This window comes from Thamnophis sirtalis, unplaced genomic scaffold (assembly GCF_051295495.1).
Source record: "Thamnophis sirtalis isolate CommonGarterSnake01/CBP01778 unplaced genomic scaffold, rThaSir2_p1.2 scaffold_8, whole genome shotgun sequence".
In the NCBI taxonomy this organism is placed as follows: Eukaryota; Metazoa; Chordata; class Lepidosauria; order Squamata; family Natricidae; genus Thamnophis; species Thamnophis sirtalis.
In genome coordinates this window covers 19,047,240-19,062,402 of record NW_028261388.1, presented here as the reverse complement: position 1 = coordinate 19,062,402, position 15,163 = coordinate 19,047,240, and the positions used below count along the sequence as shown (strand labels likewise).

Here is a 15,163-nt window from a genome sequence, read left to right as displayed (position 1 = left end):
GAACAGTAATACACTTGCTATAAGTTTGGCATGGGATTGCAGACTACGCTTATGACAGTTAATTCATCAGAAATACTGATTAAATATATGAAAACTAAGAAAGGCACTTTTGGATTTCAGATACAATATAGTTCAGATTTATTCCAAACTAGGGGCATGCAAAACATTTCCAATTTTACTTCAAACCACCACCAGCTTGATTGAAAACCTTCTGCTTGGAAAAACAAAACTGTACTGAACTGAAAAGCAGAATGTTCAGAGTGAAATATTTCACACAGCGTCAATCCTATACCTATCCCCCCTCCCTCTCCCTCTCCCTCCCTCCCTCTCCCACTCTCTCTCTCTCATGTATACATTGTTAAAATATTTGTGACTGGAGAGACATGGGAACAAGGTCAGCCAATGAATAGGCATAGCAACTAAGTCAGCCAATGGGATCTTAAACAGATCTGCGCAGAGAATTGAAACAGAAATTTAAGTAAGAAGTCTGGCTTAGCTGAGAATTGGAACTAGCAGTCTGCTGCTCTGAGAAGTAAACTAGCAGTCTGTCTGGGCTTGTCTGCTGAAATGAATCTAACTGCTTGTGATTGCCTGTAACTCTCCTGCCTTGTGTTACCTGGAAGAACCATCTGTTGGTATTGTACATTGATTCATCTCCTCTTATGTATATAAAGAAGTTAATGAATCCTGCTGCATCAGTTATCTGTGTGGGCTTCTGGATTTGAATTTATGCAACAAAGTCTGACATACATGCATGACTGGAAACCTTTTTAAATTGTATTTAAGTGACCTATCAATTCTCCTTGAAAACTTTTAAATAGTATTTAATTAGAAATAATCAATAATAATGAACAGGGAGCACTCCCAAAGTCTACAATGGCATTCACCCAGGCTTCACCTCAGCTCTAGAGTCCAACTTTCTCCTTACTAACAATACTTGCGTTTTGCCTGTATTTAATTTTAGTTTGGTCTGTCTCATGTAGTCCATTACGGAGATTAGGATATTACTTCCTTGGAGTTTGATTAGGGGATTACTTCCTTGGAGTTAGATGTTAAGGAACAGTATTTTTTTTTTACTTTATTTACTCAAATGTTTAGCTGCCAAACTTCAAGGTCCTCGGTGTATCATTAGCATAGTGGCAACATGCCACTCCAAAGATTCAAATGATGTCAGATGGGAAGAATCAGGACCAAACTTTAAATTCCAGTTAAGCTGATTTGTTGTTCATGCCTATACATAAGAATTTAATCAACTAATGGTCAATACTAAATTTGTGCTTTTCCAGAGCTAATGGAATGCAAGGTGGGCTAGTTTTGGATCGCTTGTGAGGATGTAATGATTCAAGGCTGATTCCTCTATTGACTCCGTCCCCAGGCTCTGCCTTGTCTTTTCCTACAAATGACCTCCAATAGTAATTTTGAAATAGATTTTGTCACTATAGACCCGTGATGGCGAACCTATGGCACGCATGCCCAAAGTGGCAGATGAAGCCATATCACCCGGCACGTACGGCCTAGCCTGTTCGTCTTGCAGGTTTCTGGTGTGCATGTGCACATGACGATCAGCTTTCCTTTGCACACGCAGCAGTGCCCAAAACCGATGTATGCATGTGCGCCAGCCAGTTGATTGTTGGATGTGCATGCGTGCTAGAACCCGGAAATTCGGCTTTTTCAAAGCATGATCTCTTTGCCCATGCGGCAGTGCCAAGAACTGGCCAGCACATGTGCACTGGCCAGCTGATTGTCAGCGGAAGTTCAGCTTTTCTGAAACGCAGCCCCAATGAGCGCAACGTTTCCGCATGAATTTTTCGGCACTCCGTGCCAAAAAGCTTCACTATCACTTCTATAGCCAAAATAAAATACTATGGGATACCACGGGTCAATCAATGACTTAAATTTAGAACAACAGCTTCCACCTTTTAAATATGCTTCAACAAAAAAAACAGAATTACTGCAAAAACTGTACCTCCTAAGCCCAATTCTGCTAGGTGATCCATGAAGATAATTATAGTCAGTGATTAAAAGTATTTCCAAGTGGTCTCGGAGAACTTGTCATATTCCCTTGGTTTACACTCAAAAAAGTATTAATGTAGGAAACCTTAGCAGTATAATCAAATTATTTGTGTTTGATCTTACCTCTCCGTCATCGGTAAATACAATTTTTGTATTTACTTTAAAATTTCTCTTCAAAACCTTTTTAGCTTCTTTTGTTTTGGTTATTTTCTTCTTTGGTTTTACATTCTGGGTTACCTGAAAAATATGGAAAAGGGAAGACAACCGTTATCATAAACGATTCTGAAATGAGCATTATTCAATCAGCAGCATCCAAAAAAATCCTACCTTTCAGCATTTTTTAAATAGATACATTTTTAATCCTGCAAATTTTAGAAATACATGTTAAAGTGTGATGTAATGTCTCCAAAAAGAAAAGATAATGGGAAAATTTCTCAAGTCATTAATACATCAGACTGTTATGAGACAACGATACTATCTCATTACAGTTGCAGTTTTACACTCTTAACTGAGCCAGAGAAAATCTAATAGTCTAGATCAGGTCTGTCAATCTTGTGGGCCACGGGCTGGAGGTGTCCCGTGCTGGCCAAGCCCACGCCCAGTTTAGCAAAGGGGGGGAACTCCCGATACGTCATGTGACGCCGCCATGACGATGTGAATTTCACTCCTGGTCTAGATCTCTTTTGCTTGGTAAGATTTAATTTTCAGCAAAGCATTGAAACATTTCACATATAACACCCTATAAAATATACAGTATGTTGAGTATTATAAGGCTTGCAAGTAAACATTATTTTTCTAATCCACAATTTTCCAATATGTTTTTGCTAGTTCCAACCACATTAGCTTTTCCCAAGAGTATTTATAATCGCTAGTTTGTTCCATACATAATTAATACTATTCAAACTACAATGATTAATACAGGTTACTTAATAGCTAAGAAGATATACAACAGAAATATCTTAGGGGCAACATAATAAATATCTAAATTAATAACTGGCAAAACATCTAAATTAATAAATCATAATGAATGACTTTTTATTAAACTCACAATGCCTTTCAATTTGTAGTACAAGCTCATCAATATCAGTTTTAAATTTATAACCCATTCCTATTCAGGCCAGTTAAAAGTGGAAACAAAAGTTTAGATTGCTTAAATGGAAATTAAAAATGGAAAGTCAAACTTAAAATGTCCTGTATTTTCTCATTTAATATCTACTTCTTTATGTATGTCCATGTTTATGTGTGAGTTGAGGGATTCTCTGTTATTTTCAGAAAATGCTCTGAGGCAGTCTCTCCCAGGGAGAGAATGTTTCACTGGCATGTAATGCCCTCTTAAACTGAATGTGTGGATTTTCCACAATTAAACATAGCTTCCCATGTGTTTGAAGGGGTGTCATGGCTCAGTGGTTAAAGTCACTGAGCTTGTCCCCTAAAAAGCTAACAGCCCAGGATTGAGACTCAAGTGACACACAACGGGGTAATTTTCCATTCCTTGCCCCAGCTTCTGCCATCCTAGTAGTTTGAAAGCCTGCAAATGCAAGAAGATTAATAGGTACCACTGTGGAAAGATAACAGTGATTTCTGTGCCTTTGGCATATAGCCATAGTGGCGATATGACTATGGAAAATGTCTTTGGACAATACTGGCTCTCTTGGCCAAGAAAGGGAGATGACCATCACGCTCCAGAGTCGGACATAACTGGACAGGGAAACCTTTACCTTCCCATGTATTCAGATCATGCAAATCCTCTTCAAATGTTAAAAAAGAATTCCTTAAATTAAATTTGTACCAAATGCACAGGTACAGATTAGATCAAACCTAACTCAACAACAGTAACTGTGAGAGGGATCTTGGAGCCCCAGTGGACAATCACTTAAACATGAGCCAGAAGCGAGGCAACAGCCAAAATAGCCAATGTAAACCTAGGTTGCATTAACAGAGGGATAAAATCAAGGTCACGTGAAATGGCTTGTGAAAATTATTTGATCATAAAATACAGAATTAGCCCTGCTAGGTCAAACTATCTGAGGCAACGATTTTGGCTCAGATAGTCCATCCAGGGATGGATCGCACAACTACGTTTAAAAAATATACCCAATGATATTTTTTTAACTTTTTCACATATTTTAACATACAGATATTTAAAATATAATAATATATAATAATATATAATATATAAAAAAGCAATAGAATCACAGAATCAAGAAGGAATAATGCAAGGACAAATCAACTCATATATACAGATCAGTCAAGCAAAGCCACGCCCAGGCCCCGAGCCGTCTCCCATGGCTCACAATAGATCCTATTTCTTAGTCACAAAACAGTTCCCATTGGCTGACTTGTTGTTTTGACTATGCCAGCTCATAATTTCTTATACATTGACAAATGGAAAAAGCTACATGACTGTTTCTCACGCTTATGACCTATGGTCACATGATCAAAACTCAGATGCCTGGCAACTGACTCATATTTATGACAACCGTGTAACTAACAAGGTTCATTCAAGGTTCAAGGTTCATTTTATTTATATGCCGCCATATTCCCGGCGGGACTCAGGGTGGCGCACAAACCCAAGGAGGGGAAGGGAAACACAAACTACAACAAAAAGTACAGGGCATTTAAAACAACCAACAGCCACACGATTTGAGAGGGGAAGGGAACTCATCGACCCCAGGCCTGCCAACACAGCCAGGTTTTAACGGCTTTTCGGAAGGCCTGGAGAGAGGTGAGGGTCCGAATCTCTGCGGGGAGCTCGTTCCAAAGGGCCGGAGCCGCCACAGAGAAGGCCCTCCCCCAGGTAGTGGCCAGATGACATTGGCTAGTAGACGGAACCCGGAGGAGGCCTAATCTGTGTGATCTCATGGGTCTTTGGGAGGTAATTGGCAGCAGGCGGTCTCTCAAGTACCCAGGTCCAATATCATGAAGGGCTTTATAAGTGACGACTAGCACCTTGAACGTAACAACAGATGTGATTCATTTAACAACTTTGGCAAGAAAGGTCATAAAATGGGATAAACTCACTTCACAAATGATTTACTTAGCAACAGAAATTTTGGGCTTAATTGTGGCTGTAAGTCCAGGACTACCTGTATGTCTATGTAAAATGTGAGACAGTAAAGAGAGAAAAAGCAAGGGCATCATCCTCTGAAGATGCAAAAATAATAATATTTTTTTAAAAAACCATATAAAATGCTTTTGTTGAAATCACTGGAAAGAACAGTATCTTTCATTCCCACAAGCCAAGGACAATTCAATCAAACAAGCGAAGAAAATATTTCTTATTTCCCATGTCACTGCATCCATCGCAAAAGTGAGAAATGGATATTGGTTGCATGCTCTGCAAAATGATTTGCATTAAAAAAAAAGAAAAAGAAAATAAGAGGAGAGAAATGAAGGCATAAAAATACATTTCTTTGTGGACTTTAATGAAAATGACATAATCAATTTATTTTGCCCTCTGGAATCCAATTTTTAACCTGCCAGTTTCAATAACTGTTTTTAACATTGGGAATAAAAGCAGCTGCAGGCAAGTGTGAGGGGGGGAAAATCCTGAACCCGATTTTCTTCATAACATGTCACATCATTAACGATGAATTTTTGGCAACTATTCTGCAGTTTGGAAACGGGACTTAGTTTCCTTAGAAATATTACAATTTTAAAATGGAAAGAAAACTAGAGATAAAAAGATCGGAGTTCAATATCATAGGGGTGTGTCTATGTGTATGTCATGAAAGAACTTGTGATAGTAACCACAACTGCATAATGAAATCCCTGGCATCACAACATATGTAATGAAGGGGGCTTCGATTACACAACCACTATTGCCATCTTCACTTTTTCATCCCACCCTGGTAGGTTCCTCTGCTCTACACCATTCTCTGTATCCCCAAGTTTGGAGGGAGTAATGAAAAGGGAAAGGCAACAACAGGTGGATACAATTCAGAAACGTAAATTAATGAGATCCTTATCTGGTGGGAAGCAAACTATAAAAAAACCGAATTGATTAAAATTAAGTCACTTGAAAGAGGCAGTGGGCTGTTTAAATAATCTCAAAATACATGCTGTAATATTAAAAAGAGACAAGTACAATGGTTTATTTCTATTTGACAAAAAAATAATAATTACCAGCTCTATTCATTGGCACAAAAGTCCACATACAAATCTTAGAATTATTTGCACATCTGAGGAAACCAGATAAAAATATGACAGGATATAAAGATAGGATATAAAGTTAGTCTAGCCCAGAGGTGTCACACTCGATTTCATTGAGGGGTGCATCAGGGTTGTATTTGACCTGGTAGGGGGGCGTGGCCAGGGGTGTGTGGCCAGCTCGCCGTCATTCATGTCGGGGGCGCTTGTGGCGGCCTGAGCGCTCCTGAGCTCTGTTTTTTGTTGCAACGGCTTCCTATAACCCTCTGCCAGTGAAAATGGAGCCTGGGAGGGCCCTCCCAAGCCCCATTTTCACTGGCAGAAGATTGCAGGAGGTCGTTGCAGACACATGAGCTTCGTTTTCGTTGGCAGGGGCACCACGGGCAAGTCTTTTGCTGTTTCCAGGATGGCCCTGCGGGCCAGATCCAGTCCCTGGGCCTTGAGTTTGACACCCCTGGTCTAGCCATTTCAAAAACAGTCCAAGAAAAGCAAACCAAGATGCTAAATCCTCCAACTAATTCTAAATACAATTCAGTTACAAGTCATATTAAAGAGAATAGTCTCAGATTCCAGAACTCAATTTCCAATATGTGAAAAAATACATTTGTTTTTAAAAAGTGTTTACTACCTTCTAAAACACATTTTTTCAGGACAAAATTTTAAAAGTAGAATTAAATTAAATTAACTCTTAAATGAAATAGAAAAGAGAAAAATATGAAAATAGTATTGTAAAAGTTTAATTTAATCATTATTTCTTTTTTAAAAAGTACCTCCAATTAAAGATATGAACATTGGTAATTTACTACAAGCATTATGGTGTTGATAATTATTTTTATTGCTATTATTCAAATAATACTCAAAAAGTAATTGTTAAACTTATTATTTTTTAAAAATCATAAGAGTAGGACACCAATGAGCAAAAAAGCAGACAAAATTGAATTAATATTACTACTATTAATAGTTTTTTTTTTTTTAAAAAAAGACTGTTATATCATTCAATTCTGAGAACTTATTTTATATGCATACCAAAGGTGGGTTCCTACCGGTTCGGCCGAGTAGGTAGTAACTTGTCCTGCCACGCCCCCGAACCGGTTCTATCAGTGGTGCCATAAGCACCGCCATCGTTTTTTTTTACATGCTCAGAAGCATGTGCATGCACACATAGCGCACATCAAGCGTGTGTGCGCCCGAAGCGTGAACCTGAGTGAATTGGCAGTAGCAGAAGCCGGAATCCACCCCTGATGCATACATTTAAACTCTATGATAAAACACAAGCCATCAGTAGATGTAACTTGGTAATCTCCAGATATATCAGACATTGTCAGGCATGAAAGTTCAAGTCTACCGTGAAGGTCCAATTAAACTGATTTATTGCTAATCATGCCTTTGCACAAGAATCTTTCACAACTAACAGTCAGCATCAATGGAATTAAGGGAGAGTAAACTTAGTTCGCTTCTGGCTATGTAGGGATTCTAGGCTGATTCCTCTTTTAACTCCACCACACCCAGGTTCTGCTGCTCCTTCTCAGTGGTGAAATTCAATTTTTTCTACTACCAGTTCTGTGGGTGTGGCGTGGTGGACGTGGCGTGGCTTGGTGGGTGTGGCTTGGTGGGTGTGGCAGGGAAAGGATACTGCAAAATCTGTATTCCCATCCCAATCTGGGACCAGCCAGAAGTGGCATTTGCCAGTTCTCCGAACTACTCAAAATTTCCGCTACTGGTTCTCCAGAACCTGTCAGAACCTGCTAGATTTCACGCCTGCTCCTTCTCCTACATAAAGGTAAATGTAAAGGTTCCCCTGCACATATGTGCTAGTTGTTTCCAGCTCTCCTACATACACAGAAGCAAATACAGGTGCCTGGGGGCTGAAAGTACTGCAACTTATAGAATTCGTAGTCCATCTGATTAGGTCAAGGTGGAGAAGGAAGCTCAATCATAATCTCCTATCTGTAGACCACTGACCAGTGATGCCTTATAAGCTCCCTTGAGACACTTGGCTTTGCCAAATGTATTTTTAGTTTCCTTATTTTGCAGGCAACGGAGAGCCATTGTCACAATGGGAGAACTATCATCCAGATTGGAAAATCCTGATATGGAACTTATTATTTTTGGAGAGTATTTCTTATGTTTCCATCCTGCTTAAGGAGAACTCCTTATTAGTTCTGTCAAACAATACAGCCCTGTTATGACGGACTGAGATTCAAGCAAGGTTTTTTTCATCTAATATGCTTGAAGTTGAAATAGTTAATCAAATTTGGAATTATAAAATTTCTGCCTGCCTGAGCAAATTAATCAAACAAATCAAAGTCAATCAAAGTTCAAATACATTTAAACTAGTTATTCAATCAAGAGGGCTCTTGTGAAACTATAAATTCACCTGTCAGTTTTGTTCTGGAATACAGATTTGATTTTATATTTTGCCGCAGAGAAAGGGAATAATCAGAGACTGATTTATACTTTTCTTAATATGCTGCCTTCATGATGCTTTAAAAATATTTTATTATATCTTAAACTATAGGAGGGAAATGTGTTCCTTTTAAAATTGTATTGACTGTATTATTATATTTCAGACTGTATTTTTCTCATTTTGATTATAACAACCACTGAACATTAGTTACTAGTTTTGGTCTATACATTTATCATATTGTAGCATAGTATGCATTTAAGATCTATAACAATTTTCTTTAGAAAAGTAAAAAAAAAATGTTGGCTAAACTTCAAAGCTTAGCTCACTGTTTGGATAATAATTAAAATCCATGAGTTGTGCAGGTGGGATATTAATTAGAGCTACCAGGTGAGACAATTAAATTCTTTAAAAACTGGAACACCTTGAAATCAAGCAAGAACAGGGTCAGTGCTGTGCCCAAACAGTGGGTAAACTTGACAGATTATAACAAAGACAAGATTTTGGTTGCAAAGAGAATTTATCCTCTTAGAAAGTCAGCACTACAATTATTAAAATATATGTTTTCGAGGACCATCCTCGAAACGAAAGCTCACCCAAATTTTTCAAATAAAACAGTCTACCAGTTGCAGAGATAGTCCTTGAATTATGACCCCTTGATCAGCGACCATTCAAAGTTACAATCGTGCTGAAGTTGCAGCCATCATAGCATCCCCGCAATCATATGATAACAATTCAGATATTTGGGTGCCTGGCTTGTGGTTACAAAGTCACTGCTAGCCAGAGTCACATGCTTGCCATTTGTGACCTTTCCTGCTAACTTCCCACAAGCACAGTCAGGAGGGAAGTCAGCAGGGAAGGTTGCATTACTACTATAAGTCACCCCTGCCCCCTTTTTCTCCCAAAAAAACTACAGCAAATCTTGGGATCTCATACTTTGTATACTCCTTACTGACCTGCCTACACTTCCTAAAACCTGCTCATGGCCCTTGCCAGCCCAATATGGCAATCCCCTCATACACACCAAAAAGATGTTGAGACTCTAGAAAGAGTGCAGAGAAGAGCAGGAAAGATGATTAAGGGACTGGAGGCTAAAACATATGAGAAATGGTTGCAGGAACTGGGTATGTCTACTTTAATGAAAAGAAGGACTAGGGGAGACATGATAGCAGTCTTCCAATATCTCAGGGGTTGCCACAAAGAAGAGGGAGTCAAACTATTTTCCAAGGCACCTGAGGGTAGGACAAGAAGCAATGGGTGGAAACTAATCAAGGAGAGAAGCAACTTAGAACTGAGGAGAAATTTCCTGACAATTAGAACAATTAATCAGTGGAACAGCTTGCCTCCAGAAGTTGTGAATGCCCCAACACTGGAAGTCTTTAAGAAGATGTTGGCTGAAACGGCATAGGATTTCCTGCCTAGGCAAGGGGTTTGACTAGAAGACCTCCAAGGTTCCTTCCAACTCTGGTATTGTATTGTATTGTATTGTATTGTATTGTATTGTATTGTATTGTATTGTATTGTATTATGCTGGTATGACATAGGAATCAAGTGTGTTATGCAAACACAGCCGATCTAATTATTTAGTGTTTAGTGAGCTGTGTGAACATTTTTAAAAAATGGATTCATTGAATAAAACATAGTGACGAACTATGGGAAAGAACAATGAGAAGACATGCCATGCAAATAGTCTTCTGAAATGTCATTCAAATTTTCAAAGGGGTTGCCACAAAGAAGAGGGAGTCAAGCTATTCTCCAAGGCACCAAGGTAGGACAAGAAGCAGTGGGTGGAAACTAATCAAGGAGAGAAGCAACTTGGAACTGAGGAGAATTTTCCTGAGAGTTAGAACAATTAATCAGTGGAACAACTTGCCTCCAGAAGTTGTGAACGCTCCAACACTAGAGGTTTTTAAGAAGATGTTGGATAAACATTTGTCTGAATTGGTGCAGGGTTTCCTGCCTAAGCAGGGGGTTGGACTAGAAGACTTCCAAGATCCCTTTCAACTCTGCTATTCTACACCCAATGTGGCACCTACATTCCAAGACATTAGACATTTGGTCTACAGAGGAGATGCCTGATGAGTTTTGTGATCCCCACATTGTGGCCCCCCCATAAAAATAAGGGAAGCAAATTAGACTGCAGAAACTACAAAGTTATTTCCCTACTGTCTATTGCAGACAAGATCTTTGCCTGCATTCTGCTGAACAAACCAGTAGCTGTCTTCGAAAGGAACCTCCCAGAGGCACAGTGCGGTTTTCAGTACAGCAGACACGGTATTTGCCAGGAGGCAAAACTAGAGAAAGTGTATCAAGCAGAACAATCCTCTCTACTCTGTCTTCATTGACCTGACAAAGGCATTTGACACTGTAAAGAAAGAAGCTCTCTGGATTATCCTGAGACATCGTGGCTCCCTGAGGAAATTTGTGGAGTTGATTCTACTGCTCAATGGGGGGGGGGGGGGAATGACAGGAGAAGATTCTTTACAATGGTGATCCTTCAGCTGCATATGCCATTTCCAATGGGAGAAAACCGGGGTTGTGTTCCTATTCCCATTTACTCTGTCTTTCACTTGCATTGTCATATGTTGTCCAGGATCAGAAGGAAGAGTGTACATCAAGTACTGACTAGGTAGTTCTCCCTTTGACTTTTCTGCTTGAATACATGGATGAAGAGCCTCCATACAGTCATTCACGAAACCTCTTGGCTGACTGTGCACTCATGGCACACAAAGACAGCAATGTAGTGTTAATGCTGAATACATGTTCAGATGCTGCTATGCTCCTTAGTCTGACTACCACCCTGAACTAGCCTGGAGTTCTTTACAAGCCCGTGGAACAAAAGACACCCAGCTGGCAAATCTTTCAGTTCAAATACTTGAGAACTATCTGAAGTGATGGGTCTTTAGACAAAGAAATTGCCTCTAGGCTCAGCATACCGAACGGGTACTGAGTGACCAATCCACACAATATCCATAACTCCCCATAGCTAAAAGTCTACAGAGCTATGGTTATCCTTTCCCTCCTATATGGATGTGAGACCTAGAATCTGTACCAAAGGCACATGAAACAACTAGAGAAATTTCATATGCAGGTCCTCTGCTCCATCTTTGCTGTTTGTTGGCAAGACTACCCTATTTTTCGGAGTATAAGACTCACCTTTCCCTCCCCCAAAAGAGCGTGGAAATGTTAGTGCATCTTATACATCGAATACAGCCATTTTTGGCCTCCCGAAGCCCCACTCCAGTCCGTTTTTCATAAAAATGGAGTGTTTTTTGCCTTGCCCCAGTCTTGCTGAAGCCTGCACAGTGCTGCTGGGGGCTGAGGGAAGGCAAAAAAGCCTCCATTTTTGTGAAAAACGGCCCATTTTCACCTGTTTTTCACAAAAACGGGGGCATTTTTACCTTGTCCCAGCCCTGCTGAAGCCTGCAGAGGGTTGTTGGGAGCTGAGGGAAGGCAAAAACTTTTTTTTCTTACTTACCACTTCTAAATCATTGTGCGTCTTATACACCAATGTGTCTTATAGTCCGAAAAATACGTTATGTCTCCAACCAGTAGGTCTTAGAATGTACGTTAACATATGGTTTTTATTGTTATTTTTCCTCCTAAAAGATTTCAGGTTTTTTTCCCCAACTGAATTTTTACAGTGTATATGTTATATTAAAGGTGTAAAAAATTCTGAAGTGATTTATCTTGGTCTGATTATTTTTTTTTACATCTCATAAACCTAGCATTTTAACAGGGATGTGTAGACTTTTGATATCCACTGCATGCATGCAAAACCTTCTAAACTTATTTTCTCTCATTGCCAGCCTCTTGTATGTATTTGGCTTCCTTTAACATCCAAAATTCTGTGAACAGGTTTGTGTCCCCAATGTCTTCTGCAATGCAGCTGTGATTCTGCTTTAAGCTGTTCTTGAGCTGCTTCACGTGAAAAAGAAGAATCAAAGCAAGTCTGAACAAAGGTAATTCACTGCTTTCACCACTTTTGTCCTTCAATACAATTAAGAAGAAAAAATAGGCACAGTTTCCTTTTCCATAAATTCTGGCTCAGATTTTACAGTTTAGTGAGCCCTGGATGCAATAAATAAAATGTGTGAGCTATAAAAAGTAGTGGATATTAAAATTTATTTATTTATGTAGACTAAAACACAGTGGTGTATCTGAGAAATAAAGCTATTTTGAGCATGCAGATGAGATAATGTTTTTGTCTTGGTACATGTGACATTTGTATTAGCTCTCCTTGAAACAAGTCAATTAATTCAGAAAAATACCATCACTCTTCTTCTTTATTTTATTTTGTTTAAAGAATGTACAAAGATTTTGAGAAAACACAACTTCTCTAGATGAAGAATGCAGCCAGTTTAAATCTCTTATGATTATGATTCGTCCTTTATGAATGATCTTTACCAACTTATACTTTACTCAGTCAACTTTATGAAACTATTCTGAAGTCTGGGTATGGGTGAATTTGGTAGACCAATTAGTCTTCTCTGCCATTGCTCACATCTTGTCCCTTGGTTTGAGGTTGTTCATCATTCTGTTGTCTTTCCAGAAGAGTTTAAGACTTGGTTCTGCCAACTAGTGTGGGGGTCCAAGAGCGGTACACAACGTTGCAAGGTGGTTGGTGCCTTGTGGGTGCTCTGGCTTTTTTAACTTTATCTTTTATATTGATTCTATGTTTTTTTTACCCATCCAGAGTCACCTAGAAGTGAGATTGTGTGTGTGTGTGTGTGTGTGTGTGTGTGTGTGTGTGTGTGTGTGTGTGTGTAAATAGCATTAGATTAGGACTGGGGTTTCCCATTTTCAAATCCCTGCTTACCATGAAACATTAAAGGTAAAGATATATGCTAGTCGTTCCCAACTCTAGGGGGCTCATCTCCATTTGAAAGCCAAAGAGCCAGTGCTGTCCGAAGACGTCTCCGTGGTCATGTGGCCGGCATGATTAAATGCTGAAGGCACACGGAACACTGTTATCTTCCCACCAAAGGTGATTCCTATTTTTCTACTTGCATTTTTACATGATTTCAAACTGCTAGGTTGGTAGAAGCTGGGACAAGTAACAGGAGCTCACTCCGTTATGCGGCGCTAGGGATTCGAACCACTGAACTGCCGACCTTTCTGTTTGACAAGCTCTGTGTCTTAGCCATTGAGCCACCACATCCCCAACAACCATGAAACATTACCAGGTGATTTTTCCCATTCAATATCTTGTGCAAGGCTGCTTTGGGAATAAAACTAGAAGAGGCAAAATGCTGCCCTAAATTCCTGAAGAAAAAGTTTAATAAAAATGTGAACAAAGAAGTATTTTTTTCCCCTTGCAATTGCTGACTGCCAGACAGCTTTCTGGCATAATGGTTTTGTCTTTTTTTACAGCCTGATATAAAATTAGCATTTTTATAAGGATTTTAAAAACTGTTATACAGGGATCACAGACTGTAAGTTTGTGGGATATATTCTGCTTATTTTATTAGAATCCAAGTAGCAAAGCAGTAGCAATGGGATACTGAATGCATATTGTAGCAAGGCAATATTCAGTACAGGAATTTGTTCTAATATTCAAAATTGAAGTCACAGATTTTCCACATGAAATCCACTACCAGGTGTTACTACTAATTTTGTTTCATGCAAATGTAAACCCCAACTTATAATAACATATACTGTTAGAATAAAAGGATGGAGAAGGTTTTATAAATACCATGGTTGAGTAACTAAAAATTAGAAACTCCTATAGCATAAATAAAACAAAATGAAATTTTAATGCTATTATCCCCAAGTTATTTATAAAAATCCTGATCGACTTAAAATGGATGAATTAATTTTAGACTATTTAAGAATAGCCAAATGTCTGTCTCACAAAGCAAAAAAAAATAATGATAGACTTATTTGCAATGTTCTTCTACAACATTATAAAAAAGGTGCCTGAAATCCCTGCACTTGTGTTCGGGGAAGGAGCAAAACATGCCTCATGTTCTCAAGATGTGAACCTCTGAGGTCACAATGTCATGATGTCATTTGCCTGCATTTCTTTGACAAAATCTTAAGTCTGCAGCAAATACCATGTTTCTCCAAAAGGACGACCCACCTTGAAAAGAAGCTCTATCGCGTTTTTGAGCGCATGCGATCAAATTAAGCACCACCCACAAAATTAGTCCTAATTAACCCACCCTGGGGTGCAGGGGATGGAGCGAAGCACACAGGTAAAAAAATAAGCTAGGGAGGGGGTGGGGGTGGAGCAGCCCTACTTACCATGCCTTGCACACCCTGACACCTGCCTCGCCTTCTTCTGCGGCTGCTTTCTGCCACTCTCGCGCATCGCCCCGGCTTCTGTTTCGCCTTCAGATGCCTGCCAGAAGGCATCTAAAGGTGAAACAGAGACCGGGGCGATGTGTGTGAGTGGTGGCAAGCGGCTGCAGAAGAAGTGGGCCAGCAGTGGACTCCTGCTGGGCGGGGCCTGTCAGTGCCATTGTTGCAAGGTGAGTCAATAATAGAACCCTCCAAAAAGAAGGTCTAGCCTTTTTTTCAGGGATCAAAAGAAAATAAGGCCTGGCCTTCTTTTTGGAGAAAGACGGTACCTACAGGTTGGAGTTTAAATCAGAA

At 39.4% G+C, this 15,163-nt stretch overlaps 1 protein-coding gene across 1 annotated transcript in view; it reads right to left on the bottom strand.

Annotated features, from left to right (window-relative positions):
• Positions 1–15,163, bottom strand: part of DDX10 (DEAD-box helicase 10) — a 169,246-nt gene that overhangs the window by 61,223 nt on the left and 92,860 nt on the right. Inside the window, exon 14 of the mRNA XM_087721190.1 lies at positions 2,137–2,250. Coding sequence (XP_087577316.1) covers positions 2,137–2,250 — 114 coding nt within the window. The remainder of the gene's footprint in view (positions 1–2,136; positions 2,251–15,163) is intronic.